At 34.1% G+C, this 13779-nt stretch overlaps 1 protein-coding gene across 1 annotated transcript in view; it reads right to left on the reverse strand.

Annotated features, from left to right (window-relative positions):
• The window catches only part of ATRNL1 (attractin like 1), a 701118-nt gene that overhangs the window by 560808 nt on the left and 126531 nt on the right, over positions 1-13779 (reverse strand). The window contains exon 10 of the mRNA XM_003787143.1: positions 1054-1208. Coding sequence (XP_003787191.1) covers positions 1054-1208 — 155 coding nt within the window. The remainder of the gene's footprint in view (positions 1-1053; positions 1209-13779) is intronic.

The raw sequence follows: 13779 nt of genomic DNA on the forward strand, positions 1-13779 counted from the left end.
GAATTTCCTTCAAAACAAACTTATAATAGTATAAAGATCAAAATGCTTATTGATAGTCACAATTTTCTTCATATGTTTCCTCTTGAAATAATTTACCAAAGCAGACAATGTGCAGTTATGAGGTTTAAAAGCAAAAGTATACTTACTACATCTATTAAATGTTATTTTTATCTTTTATTTTTATGTATCAAAATATATCCCAGTATTTTCAAAATTGTGGCATACACATGTCACTTTATACCACCAATAAAAGATACTCTTAAGCACTGCTAAGTATATTTTAAATATTATCTAATTTTTATATAATACAATTTTTATATAATACAATCCATAGACAGTATTTTTACTACAATGGCCTACTAAGTACCTAAATTTGGTATCTCAATAAATACACATACTTAAATAATCAGAAACTGACAGGACTATATATCATGATAGAAATTAACTGAATTTTATAATGCACTCTATTTTGGGTTCTCTGGAAAATGATGCTTACTTAGTTATTTCTATTCCTAGATATGTTCTAGGTCTCCATTTTCTCTCAAACTCTTATTTCTTTAGCTCTACTTTTTTATACTCTTTTCTCTAGTTCTAACTTCTATGCTAAGTTGATCTAGAATTAATATAGATTAATTCTATTAATTCTATGCATTTTTGCTTATCCCTAGTAAATCTAAAATGCTTACATTCCTACTCTTTATAATTTACATAATTTCATATCTATCCACCATCAAAACTATTAAACAGTATGGTAACAAACACAACAGACTGATAAGGTGCTCACACAGAGATACCATCTACAAAGGTTTCAAAAAGGACATTCAGACTCAGCTTTCTCTATTCTTCTGTCTCCATCACTAACTTACTTCAGCACGTCTTCTCTCCTAGCTCTATGCTACCACTATGCTGGAATTAGAGAATTCTATTCATAATGTAGCACTGAATTTATCTCTAAAATGACATATACACATGCCATCAATTAATGTATTAGAGAATCTCTATGTGGAGAATTGCTGATATTTCCTAGTTGGTACAATCCTAACAGATACATACCTATGTCATATGCCAGGAAATCGGCAGAAAAACATTTTGCACCGTTACTCAAGGAAGTGTCATTATGGGTATTTCCTCCAAAAATAAGCATAGCTCCATTGATAAGAACAGCTGAATGAAGGTATCTGGCAAACCCACTTTCTTTCAAAATAGTCCTACAGAATAAAATTTAAAAATGTATTACAAAGGATAAAAAGACCTCTCTGATTTTCTGTATATTACATAAAGGGTCTAGTTTGCATATAGAATATTCCCTGGAATTGGGGGGGGGGTTATCTTTTTAACAACTTATAAATGACCTTTAGACTTCAATATTTTTTAAAAAATTTGAGACTTACAGCATCTTAGAATGCTTTCAGGAAACAATATCAAAAAGAATTGTTAACAATCATAATAATTTATATTATAAATTTTTATTCACAAAGATGGGAAACAAGCTTTGTTAAAACTAAAGGACAAAAACATCACTTTTGAAAACTAAAATAAGTAAAAAGTTAAATATAGGAAACTTATTCTGAACTATATTTGGTTAAAACTTCATAACTCATATGAACCCCATAACAATCTTTTTATACAGGTATAACATGCATAAAAATGTACACATCAAAAGTCTACAATTCAATAAATTTTCACAGATGAACAAAACTAAGTAAGCAGCACTCAGATTTAAAAAAATCACTATCACTATTCTGATTTTAACACCATAGCTTTGTTTTACTGTTTTTGTACTTTACATACATGAAATCACATAGATTGTATTCATTTGTGTGTAAGTACTTTTGCCCAAGATCGTTTTTGACACACACCAGCAGTTCTCAACCTGTGGGTCATGACCCACAGGAACTGTAGTAAAGGGCCACGGCATTGGGAAGGTTAAGAACCACTGATATACACCCACACGGTTTGTGTATAATCAAAAATTACAATTACATTTTTGAGAAACATTTACATTAATATAAATGTTCTTTTAATTAAAGTATAACTCTGAGAGAAAATACTAGATACAAATATACGAGGTCTGACAAGATCACAAAGTCATCCTAGAAAAAGTGCTAAATACTTCATTGTTCAATATCACTACTGTAATCTTTGAAGTACTCCCCTGGGGCATCTAGGCACTAGTCTACCCTTCACTGTAATTTTTCTAGAATGGCCTTCAGAGCAGTTGACATATTATCACTGATGTCCTGAATGTCAACAAAATGTCTTTGTTTCATTATTTCCTTTGTCTTCAGGTAAAGAAAAAAAGTCACTGGGGACCAGATAAGGTAAGTAGTGCTACAATGCAGTTATTTACTAGCTAAAAACTCCCTCACAGACAGTGCCATATGAGCTGGTGCTCTGTTATGATCTAAGAGCCATGAGTTGTTATAAAAAAGTTCAGGTTATTTTCCTCTAACTTTTTCATTTAGCCTTTTCAACACTTCCAAAGAGTAAACTTGGTTAACTGTTTGTCAAGTTGGTACAAATTCACAATGAATACCTCTGATACCAAAAAAGGTTAACAGCATCGTTTCAATTCTTGATTTGAACTGATGGAACTTCTTTGGTTGTTGAGAATTGGCTGACTTCCATTGTGCACTTTGACATTTTCTTTCAGGGTCATTTTGGTGTGCCCATGTTTCATCACCAGAGATAACATGGCCCAAAACACTGTCTTACGTCTCCAAAAGGTCTTGGCAAACTTCAACTTTCCTTTCCTTTTGTTTATTGGTGAGCTCCTTTGGGACTATTTTTGCACACATCTTTCTCATATCAAGATGATTTTCAGTTAAGATTTTCCTGTCTCTTTCTTGCTGTTTACTTGTTCTGCTCTGCTTCTCACATTCAGCCAACAATCGTGATGCACAATTGGATGAATTGTTGTAATGTTCTAGTCAGTTCTGCTTGTTATTGGCTGCTTTGAAATCTCTTCATCAGTGACATTTTCTCTCCCCTCAGAAAAACATTTAATCTATTTGCACACTGCTGTTTTCCTCATAGCATTACTTACATAAGTTTGGAATAAAAAGTCTCTGATTTCACTTCCATGCTAGCCACATTAAAAAGGAAGTTTAATGTTTATTCATTGCTCTAATTCAAGCTCCAGCATTTTTATGATAGAACACGAAAACATGAAACAATAATGAATGCCACTCACCAAGACACTGCCACATGTCAACATAAACACATCTGTGAGACACTGATTACCAAGGTTATCAAACCTTCCTGACCTGGTTGTACAGGGCTTCCAGCATAAGAGCATGGTGGCAAATTTGCAAACTTAATTGTCTGGCCTCATATGCCCATGATTATAATTAATTTGAATGAATGGAAATATAGCAAAGATGCATAACAATATGAATCAGTACTAGTCTAAATAAATCCCTGGTACAAACAAGGAAAAAAACATAGTGTGTACAATATAGTTATCATGGTATATGTAGCATCTCCAAACCATGAATTAGAATACCAATTAATGACTAAAGCATGATAACATGAGGAATTCCACAAACACTCTCCCCAGGGAAAGAACTATAATCGGTAAAAATTATGAAAAAAATAATCGTTAAAGCTGAGAACATTTTACTAAGAGCAACAGCAAATAAAGAATTATTTACTCAAGAATATCTACTAAATTTTGATAAGAACAGCAATAGTCCATTTTAATGGCATAAGGTCCATTACATACTACTCTCCTTTCCTCTGTATTTGCCCCTACCACACAACCAGTTTGCCATGGCAGAAGTTCTACATCAAGTGGTTAAAGCCAAGAACACAGGCTCATTTATCCCTCAGCTCTTAGTCTAGGCCAATGATATCTCACTAAGTGTGTGGCAGGCTGGCAGTACTTCTCATTTCCCCCAGGTCAGGCTTATAGAAGCTCTGTTTTTAAAAGGAACATAAGATGTGTAGGTACTATTCCTATACCCAGCTCCCACTCATAGAATGGTAGTTATGTTACAAACCCAAAAGAACACTTGGCCCAATAATTTTTTCCCCGCTTCCCTCAAAGGCAGAGTGTTCCACACCAAGGGAAGCAAGCTAACAATACCAGAGGCTACCTACCATGCCCATCCAGTGTCTTGCATATAAAGTAGTGATGTCACTCCAAGAGGAAGAGGCCACCAAGCCCACCCATTGATAACTTCAAAACAGTGCCACAGAAGTGTTCCCCAGAAAGAGAGAAAGGCTAACGAAAAAGAGAGCTTCAAAGCTCTCCTCAAAAAGCTAACTTTATTTGGAACAGAGAATAGAAAAGTTAAAGCCTATAGAAACTATCAAAACAATGGATATTTTGCTTATAAACAATTAGAGATAGTTATTTTCTCCAAGAGAACAATAAAGTAAACCACAAACCAGATAGGAGTTTACCAGAGAGGAGTGGGAAAAAAGAGAGCTAATAAAAGCCCTCTAAGGTAAAGTGACCAGATGTCCAGCTTTTGGCGGGACAGTCTCAATTTTTAACAATTTGTCCCACAGCATTTTTAAAAAGTCCCAATTTTTGGAAAGAATACATGACAAGCTAGGGAACACCAGGAGAATGGGAAGGGAATATACAGTTTTCAGCTACTGAAAAAGTTAATGTAACTCCATTTGGGAATGAAGAGGTTAATGTAATTCCATTTGGGAATGAAGAGATTAATGTAACTTCATTTGGAAATGAAAAGGCTAATGTAAACTCCCTACTTCCCTCCTGGGCAAGGTCACCCAGGTGGAATTGGTATCAGAAGGAGACTGGCTCCCTCCTTTGCTTCTAGGCAAGGACAATTAGCTCAGAAGGAGCCAAACAGTCTGGAACAAACAAGTAGCACCCCCCTCTCTAGAGTAAAGTGACCAGACATCTCGCTTTTGGTGGGACAGTCTTGATTTTTAACAATTTGTCCTGCATCCTGCGGCGTTTTAAAAAAGCCCCAATTTTTGGAAAGAAGGAACAACAAGCTAGGCAACACAGGAGAACAGGAAGGGAATATATGGTTTTTGGCTGCCAAGTGGCTATTTCAACAGGATATGCGTTTCATATTATTTTTGTTAATTTTATAATGTTAAACTTTAATAATAACAAATAAATGTTGAGAACTGATTATCAAGAACTGCTTATCAAAGTTTGCATTGTTGTCAGGCCCTGCCCCCCCCCCAATGGTGTCCTGCTTTACCAATGTTAAAATCTGATCACCTTACTCTAAGGGTTAGAATAACCCTCAAAGGCTGACCCCAAACTACCCCTGAAAAGTGGCCCAAACTTGACTCAGTGGAGCAATTTACATTTCAGAGCATTGTTGAAACCAATAGAACAATCAATCAGTAATTAGCTGAATTTGATAACAGGGGAAGATGATGTTACAGAGCTCATAAAAAAAGTCAGAGTCTTGCTACAACTACTATCATCCCAGAGTGAATATATGTATCTCTAGGTTCAATCTCCGAAGAGCAATATCGTAGGATGCCTCTGAAATAGACTTCCCTAAAAGAATCCAGCCAAGTTTCTAAACAAATAAACTAACAACAAGCTTTGGAGAGGGAAAAGGAATCAGAATCCGGTGTTACAACAATATGTTACCCAAAATGTCTAATTTTTAGGAAAAAAGTATGACATGCAATAGGAAAGTATGACCCACACATGGGGAAAAAAATCAGACAATTAAAAAGTACCTTCAAGAGGCCCCAAATATTAGATGTAGCAAAAGAGACATCAAAGCAGCCATTATAAATATGTTCAAAACAAAATCTAAAAAATAAAAATACTTGAACATATAAAGGAAAATATGACAATGTCTTTTCAAATATAAAATATCAACAAAGAGATAGAAATTATTTAAAAAGACAATGAAAAACCTGGGTATGAAAAGTCCAATTAAAATTAGAAATATTATTAGAGGCTCTCAACAGTAGACTTAAGGAAACAAAAGAAAAAAAATAAATGAACTTCAATTTAGGTCAATACAGATTATTCAATCTAAAGAAGAGAAAGGAAAATGAATGGAATCTTGAAGGAATGTGGAACACTCTTAAGTGCACCATCATACATGTATTGTGAATGCCAACACAGAAGAAAGAATTTAGAAAAATTTTTTATTAAAAGATGATTCTTGGTCCAAAAACATAAAAAATAAAAATAATATAACAGAAAATATACACATAATAGTAAAAAAAAAATTAAAAGCCAAAAAATAGATAAAAGGAATATCTTCAGAGTAGCAAGAGAAAAATGGCTCTTTGCACATAAGGGAACACTAACAAAATGAACAGCAGACTCTTCCATGGATACCAAAAAATCTTAAAGCAGTGGCTGAATGCTTTATGTGTTGAATGGAAGGAAAATCACCAGGAATCATCTATACACAAAATTATTTTTTCAAATACAAAGGCAAAATAAAGACATTTCCAGTTCAACAAAAGTAATAAATTTGGGCAGTGCCTGTGGCTCAAGGAGTAGGGTGCCAGCCCCATATATCAGGTGTGGCAGGTTCAAGCCCAGCCCCAGCCAAAAACTGCAAAAAAAAAAAAAAAAAAAAAAACTAATAAATTTCTTACAGCATATATTCCTTACAAGACACTAAGGGAAGTAGGTAATCAGTCTTAGACCAGTTATTCAAATCCAGAGTACTAGTAAAGTCAACTATGTAAGAATAAATAAAATGTACATGCATATTGGTTCTCTTCTCTTTTTCAATAGGGCTATTATTCCAAAATGACCTATGGGTTAATGAAGAAATCACAAGGAAAATAGAAAATACTTTCAGATGAGTGATAATTAAGACAAGACATATCAAAACATATGGAATATACCAAAAACAATGATTACAAAGAAATTTAAAGTTGTATAGACATATATTTAAATATACATTTATATAAATATACATATATTAAATATACATTTAATAACCTAAATTTCCAACTTAAAAACAGTGGGAATAAAAGAGCAAATCAAGGTTATGGCAAGCTGAACAAAAGATATAATGAAGATTAGAATATAGATTAATGAAATAGAGAATAGAAAAATGGAGAAAATCAAAATTGTTTTCCTTTGAAAAGGTCAACAAAATTGACAAATGCTTAGTTACACTGAAGTAAAAAATAGAAAAAGCTCAATTTACTAAAGTCAGAAAGGAAAGAATCATAACCACCAATCTTACAGAAATAAAACAGATTATAATGCAAGACCATGAACAACTGCAATCATTTATAAAATGTGAAATAATAGCATAAACTGAACAAATTCCTAGAAATGTACAAGCTATCAAATCTGATACAAGAAGAAACAGAAAATCTGAATAAAACTATAAAAATAAAGAGATGAAAATTTTCAGAAAGAAAAGTGAGAAAATTTCTATTTCCACAAAGAAATAGCTGCACTGGTAAATTATACCAAATAAATTAAAAAGAATTATGAATTCTTCACAAACTCTTCCAAAAATACAAAATAGGAGGAGACACCTCAACTAAATCTAATAAGCTGGTTCTACTCTAACATTAAAACCAGACAAAGATATCACACAAAGAAAGAAAACTACAACCTATTATCTCTTATGAATATAGATCCAAAAATCTTTTAGAAAATACTGGCAAACTGAAGCCAGTAATATAAAAATTATTATACACCATGACCGAATGAAATTTATCACAGGCACCCATGGTACATTTAACAATTAAAAATTGATCAATGTATTAATAGAATAAAGTACAAAAATCAAATGTACAAGTCACTAGATGTAGAAAAGATCATGTTTCCACAAAAATAAAAAAAAAAAAAAATAGCTGGGCATGTTGGCACACACCAACAATACCAAGTAATCTGGGAGCTGACCCAGGATTACATGAGCTCAGGAATTTGAGGTTGCAGTGAGCTTGATCAAGCCACTGTACTCCCTCTTGGTAACAGAGTAAGACTACCTCTAAAACAAAAAACAATTTCTTACAAGACAAAGAAAAGTTTTTTGAAAAATCACTATTCAATAATAGAGACAGAAGCTAATCTCCTCAACCTGATAAAGACTTTAATGGTGTCCTACCCCAAAAGACACATCCCCATCTTCGTCCCTAGAACCTATGAATGTTGCCTTATTTTATAAAAGTGTTTTGGCAGATAGAATTAAATTAAGCACCTTGACAAGACCATCCTGAATTAGCCATGGGCCCAAAAGCAAATGACACAGAGAAGGAAGTAATGTGACCATGGAGGCAGAGATCAGAAGGGGTATGGTGCTAGTGACACTTTTGATTTCAAACTTCTGGCCTCCAGACCTGTGAGAGTGCACACTGCTATTGGTTTCAGCCACTCAGTTTATCAGTTTATGGTAATTTGTTGTAGAAGCCACAAAAAAACTAATAAAAAGGATATCTTTAAAAAAAACCTGCTACAGTCATATTTCCCTCTAAGCTCAGGAATAAGTCAAGAACGTTCTTGCCATTTATATTCAACCCTAAACTGGAAGTTATATCCAGGAAAGTTGTTTCAGGAGAAGAAACTGCTAACAAATATGGAAAATGAAGAAAAGGTATCCAGATTAGAAAAAAGTAAAACTAATCCTATTTGCAGGTGAGGTGGTCTGTGAATATAGAAATTCTAATGAACCCACTAAAAACTACTGGAACTAATAAATGAATTCACCAATTCCAGAGAATAAAAGAACAATGTACAAAAGTCAATTGTATTTCTATACACTAGCAATAAAAAAAGTCCTGATGTTAAAAAGAATAAAATAATTCAATGTCAAAGAGTACCAAAAAGAATAAAATACATATTTATGAATAAGTTGAACAAAAGAAGTTTAAAACTTATACCCTAACAACTAGGAAAGGTGGAAGAAGGGCTAAATAAATGGAAGGATATCCCATACTTAGGAATTAGAAAACTTAACATTGTTAAGATGGCTGTACTCTCCAAATTAATCTACAGATTCAACTCACTCCCTATCAAAATCTCAGCTGGCTTTATTTTTTTTTTAATTGACAAATTGATCCTAAAATTCACATGGAAATTTAAGTGTTTAAAATAGACAACTCAATGGAGGAGAGAATATTCTTTTCCACAAATGGTGCTGGGACAACTGGATATCAACATGTACAAGAAAGAAGAGGTGTGAACCCCTTGCTCACAACATACACAAACATTAATTCAAAATGAATAGTAAGACCACTTAAGAGCTACTAGTATGAAACATTTAGAAGAAAATATAGATGTAAATCTTCCTGGCCTTGGATTAAGCAAGGGATTCTTAGATATCCCACCAGAAGCTTAAGAGGCAAAAGCAAAACATAAGAGACTAAAGATATGATAAATACATTGGACTTCAGAAATAAAATTTTTGAGCTTCAAAAAAATACCATCAAGAAAATGAAAAACAACACAAAGCCTGGGAGAAAACATTTTCAAAGCATATATCTAAATAAATAACATTTATCTAGACATAAATAACACAATTCAATAATGAATAGACAAAAAAACTAATTAAATCATGAGCTAAGACTCTAAATAGATATTTATCCAAAGGGCCTATATAAATGGCCAATAAGCACATAATATGTGTTCAATCTGATTAGCCACTAGGGAAATGCAAATCAAAAATACAGTGAGATACCACTTTACACATATGGAGCAGCTATATTAAAAATAGACAATAATAAGCCTTGGCAAGGGTGTGGAGAATGTCAACCCTCATTTAATTCTCATGGGAGTGTAAAATGGTGTAGCCACTTTAGAAAAGGGACTGGAAGTTTGTCAAAAGTGTAAACAGAATAATCAAATAAGCCAGTAAATTCAGTTCTAGATATATACCCAAGAGAAATGATAACATATCTCTGCACAAAAATTTGTATACAAATGTTCATAGAAGCAATGGCTGAAACTGAAAATACCCCATTTCCATGAACTTGGAATAAATGTATAAATAAAATATAGTGCATCCATACATGGAAATATTTTTGACAAAAAAAGGAATAAAGTACTTTACTTATACACACTACAATATGGATAAACCTTGAAAACATGCTTTTACTTATAGTAAAAGAAGCCAGCAGTAAAAATGGCCATATATGACATGATTCTATTTATATGAAAAGTCCAAAAGGCAAATATACAGATAAGGTAAGTAGATTAGTACTTGCCTAGGGTTGAGGTTATGAGAAGAAATGAGGAGCAACTGCTAATAAATATGGAGTTTCCTTTTAGGGTGGTGAAAAATTTCTAAAATTGTGGATGTGGTCAGACAACTTTGTGAATACATGATAAACTACTGAACTGTATGCTTTCAATATGTGAATTTGATGTTATGTGAATCATATCTCATAGACTTGCAGTAAAACAGAATATTGGGCTTCAGTAATAAATTATGATAAACAGCTTCATCTAGCAATTTAACTTCCATTCTTTCCTAGGCCATTCATGTTACAAAAGAAATTTAAGGAGTGAAAATTATACCACTATGTGAAACATAGGAGACTTTCAGATAGAAAATTTTTAAACCAAAATATAGCACATTCTTTTTAAAATCTCCTGGTCTCTAATCTTTCTTTATAAAAAAGAAAAATAATGAAGAATAAATTAATAAAATGAATCAGGGAATAAAATATTTATTAATAGAAAGGTATTTAAGCTAAGATAATTTAAATCTAATGAGGAAGCAGGTAGAATTAACTCCAAGTATGCTGTGCTGGTTCAACATTCTTTGGTCAGTTGATAAAATCCCTCACGTTAATAGGATAAGGAAGAAAATCACATAATTACACAAACACCTACAGAAAAAGCCTTTGACACAATCCAACAGAAATTCATGATGAAAACTTTCTAAAATTAAGAATAATGGGCAACTTCTTGAGCTTGATAACCACGTACAGAAACATAATACTTAATGATAAGAAAGAAGATACTTTGCTTCTAAGAAAGGGAATAGACAAGATTGTACACTCTCACCACTTCTATTCAACACCATAATGGTAGTCTTAGCTACTGCAATAAGATAATAAAAGGAAATAAGGAATAAACAGGCAAGAGAAGGATATCAACAGTATTCAAATGGGAAAACGGAGGTCAAATTCTTGCTCTTTGTGAAGGTATGATCTTATACTTGGAAAACCCCAGGGTCTTAATCACAAGGGTCCTGGAAGTGATTAAGGATTACAGTAATGTCTTGGGCTACAAAATCAATGTCCACAAATCAGTAGCCTTCATATATGCCAATAACAGTCAAGCTGAAAATTAAAGGCACAATATCCTTCATAGTAGCTTCAAAAAAAATGAAATACCTGAGAATATACCAAACAAAGGATGTAAAGGATCTCTCTAAAAAGGAGTATGAAACCCCAAGAAAAGAAGTAGCAGAAGATATTGACAAATGGAAGAACATACCATGTTCATAGCTGGGAGAATAAACATTGTTAAAATGTCCATCCTGCAAAAAACAATCTAGAGATTGAATGCATTCCCCATCAAAGTAACATCATAATTTGAAGAACTTGAAATAATAGTACTTCTTTTTATATAGAACCAGAAATAAAAACAAATCTGGAGGCATCACATCACCAGACTTCAGTTAATAGTACAGGTCTATAGTAATCAGAACAGTAAGCATGGTACTGTCACAAAAATAGAGATATAGATCTATGCAATAGAATAGAGAACCTAGAGATGAACCCAGTCATGTATTACTGCCTGATCTTTGACAACCAAACAAAAGCATACATTGGGGGAAAGAATCCCTACTTAATAAATGGTACTAAGAGAACTGGTTAGCCACATGTAGAAGACTGAAATGAGACCCTGATCTTTCAACACTGACAAAAATGGATTCTAGCTCAACAAAAGATTTAAATTTGAGACCTGAAACAATAAAAATCCTAGAAGAAAGTGTGGGAAAAGCTCTTGAAGCTATCAGCCTGGGGAAAGAATTTGTAAAGAACACCCCCTTGGCAATTGCAGAAACACCAAAAATAAATAAATTGAACATGATCAAGCTAAAAATCTTCTGCATAGCTAATGGTACAACAACTAAAGCAAAAAGAAAGCCTTCAGAAAGAGAAAGGATATTTGCATGCTATGAATCTGATAAAGGACTAATAACTAGAATCTACAGAGAACTGAAATCAATCAACAAGAAAAAAGCAAACAATCCCATTTATAAGTGGGCGAGGGACTTGAATGGAAACTTCTCTGATGAAGACAGTCAAATGGTCAACAAACACATGAAAAAATGCTCATCATCCCTAATCATCAGAGAAATGCAAATCAAAATCACTCTGAGATATCATCTAACCCCAGTGAGAATAGCCCACATCACAAAATCCCAAAGTTGCAGATGCTAGTGTGGGTGTAGAGAGAAGGAAACACTTTTACACTGTTGATGAGATTGCAAACTAATACATCCTCTGTGGAAAGAAGTATGGAGAATCCCCAAAAAACTCAAGTTAGACCTCCCATTTGATCCCAAAATCCCATTACTAGGTATCTACCCAAAAGAAAAAAAAATCATTTTACCACAGGACATTTGCACTAGAATGTTTATTGCAGCTCAATTCACAATTGCCAAGATGTAGAATCAACCCACATGCCCATCAATACATGAATGGATTAATCAAGTGTGGTATATATATACCATGGAATATTATTCCTGGATGGAGTTGAAGCACATTCTTTTTACTAAAGTATCACCAGAATGGAAAAGCAAGTATTCAATGTACTCAATACCAATATGAAACCAAAAGAAAAACACCTACACACCCACACAAGAGAAAAACACAAGTATATTCAAGTGGGGGAAATGGGGAGGAGGGAAAGGGACAAAGAAAAGGGGAGGTGGGAGGGGGATTGGTAAACTCGCACCTAATGTGCACAATGCAAGGGTATAGAGCACATCCCCTAGATCAGTGGTTCTCAACCTTCCTAATGCCATGACCCTTTAATACAGTTCCTGTGGGTCACGACCCACAGGTTGAGAACTGCTGCCCTAGATGAAGGGCTCACCTGCAATTTGTACTTTACCTTAGAAACACAAACAGTGTAAACTAATCATAACTGCCCGCATATTAATCTGAAATTTTTTTAAAGGAAAAAATAAATAAAATATTCTTTGCTTACAGATAATGTAATTATCTATGTGGAAAATCCCAAATAATTAATAAGCTAGTAAACAGGTTGCAGGATCTAAGAGTAATATAAAAAATCAACTGGATACATAGAATGAATACATAGAATTTTACATTAAGAACATAATACCATGTATATTTGGGCCACAAAAAAAGAAACCTCAGATATAAATCTAACAAAATATGGCCAGGCATGATAGTTCACACTTGTAATCCTAGCACTCTGGCAGGTCAAGGCAGGTGGATGGCCTGATCTCAGGAGTTGGAGACCAACCTGGGCAAGAGTGAGACACCATCTACTAACATTAGAAAAACTAGCCAAGTGTTGCTGTGGGTGCCTGTAGTCCCAGCTACTCAGGAGGCTGAGGCAAGGGCATCACTTGAGTCCAAGAGTTTGAGGTTGCTATAACTATGATGCCACAGTACTCTACTCAAGGTAAAAGAGTAAGACTCTGTCTCATAAAAATAAATACATACTGGCTCAGCGCCTGTGGCTCAAGCGGCTAAGGCGCCAGCCACATACACCCAAGGTGGCGGGTTCGAATCCCCAGCCTGGGCCCACCAAACAACAATGAGGCTGCAACCAAAAAATGGCCGGGTGTTGTGGCGGGCACCTGTAGTCCCAGCTACTTGGGAGGCTGAGGCAGGAGACTCGCTTGAGCCCAG

This window comes from Otolemur garnettii, unplaced genomic scaffold, assembly GCF_000181295.1.
Source record: "Otolemur garnettii isolate 467f Iridium unplaced genomic scaffold, OtoGar3 scaffold00021, whole genome shotgun sequence".
NCBI classification, from domain to species: domain Eukaryota; kingdom Metazoa; phylum Chordata; class Mammalia; order Primates; family Galagidae; genus Otolemur; species Otolemur garnettii.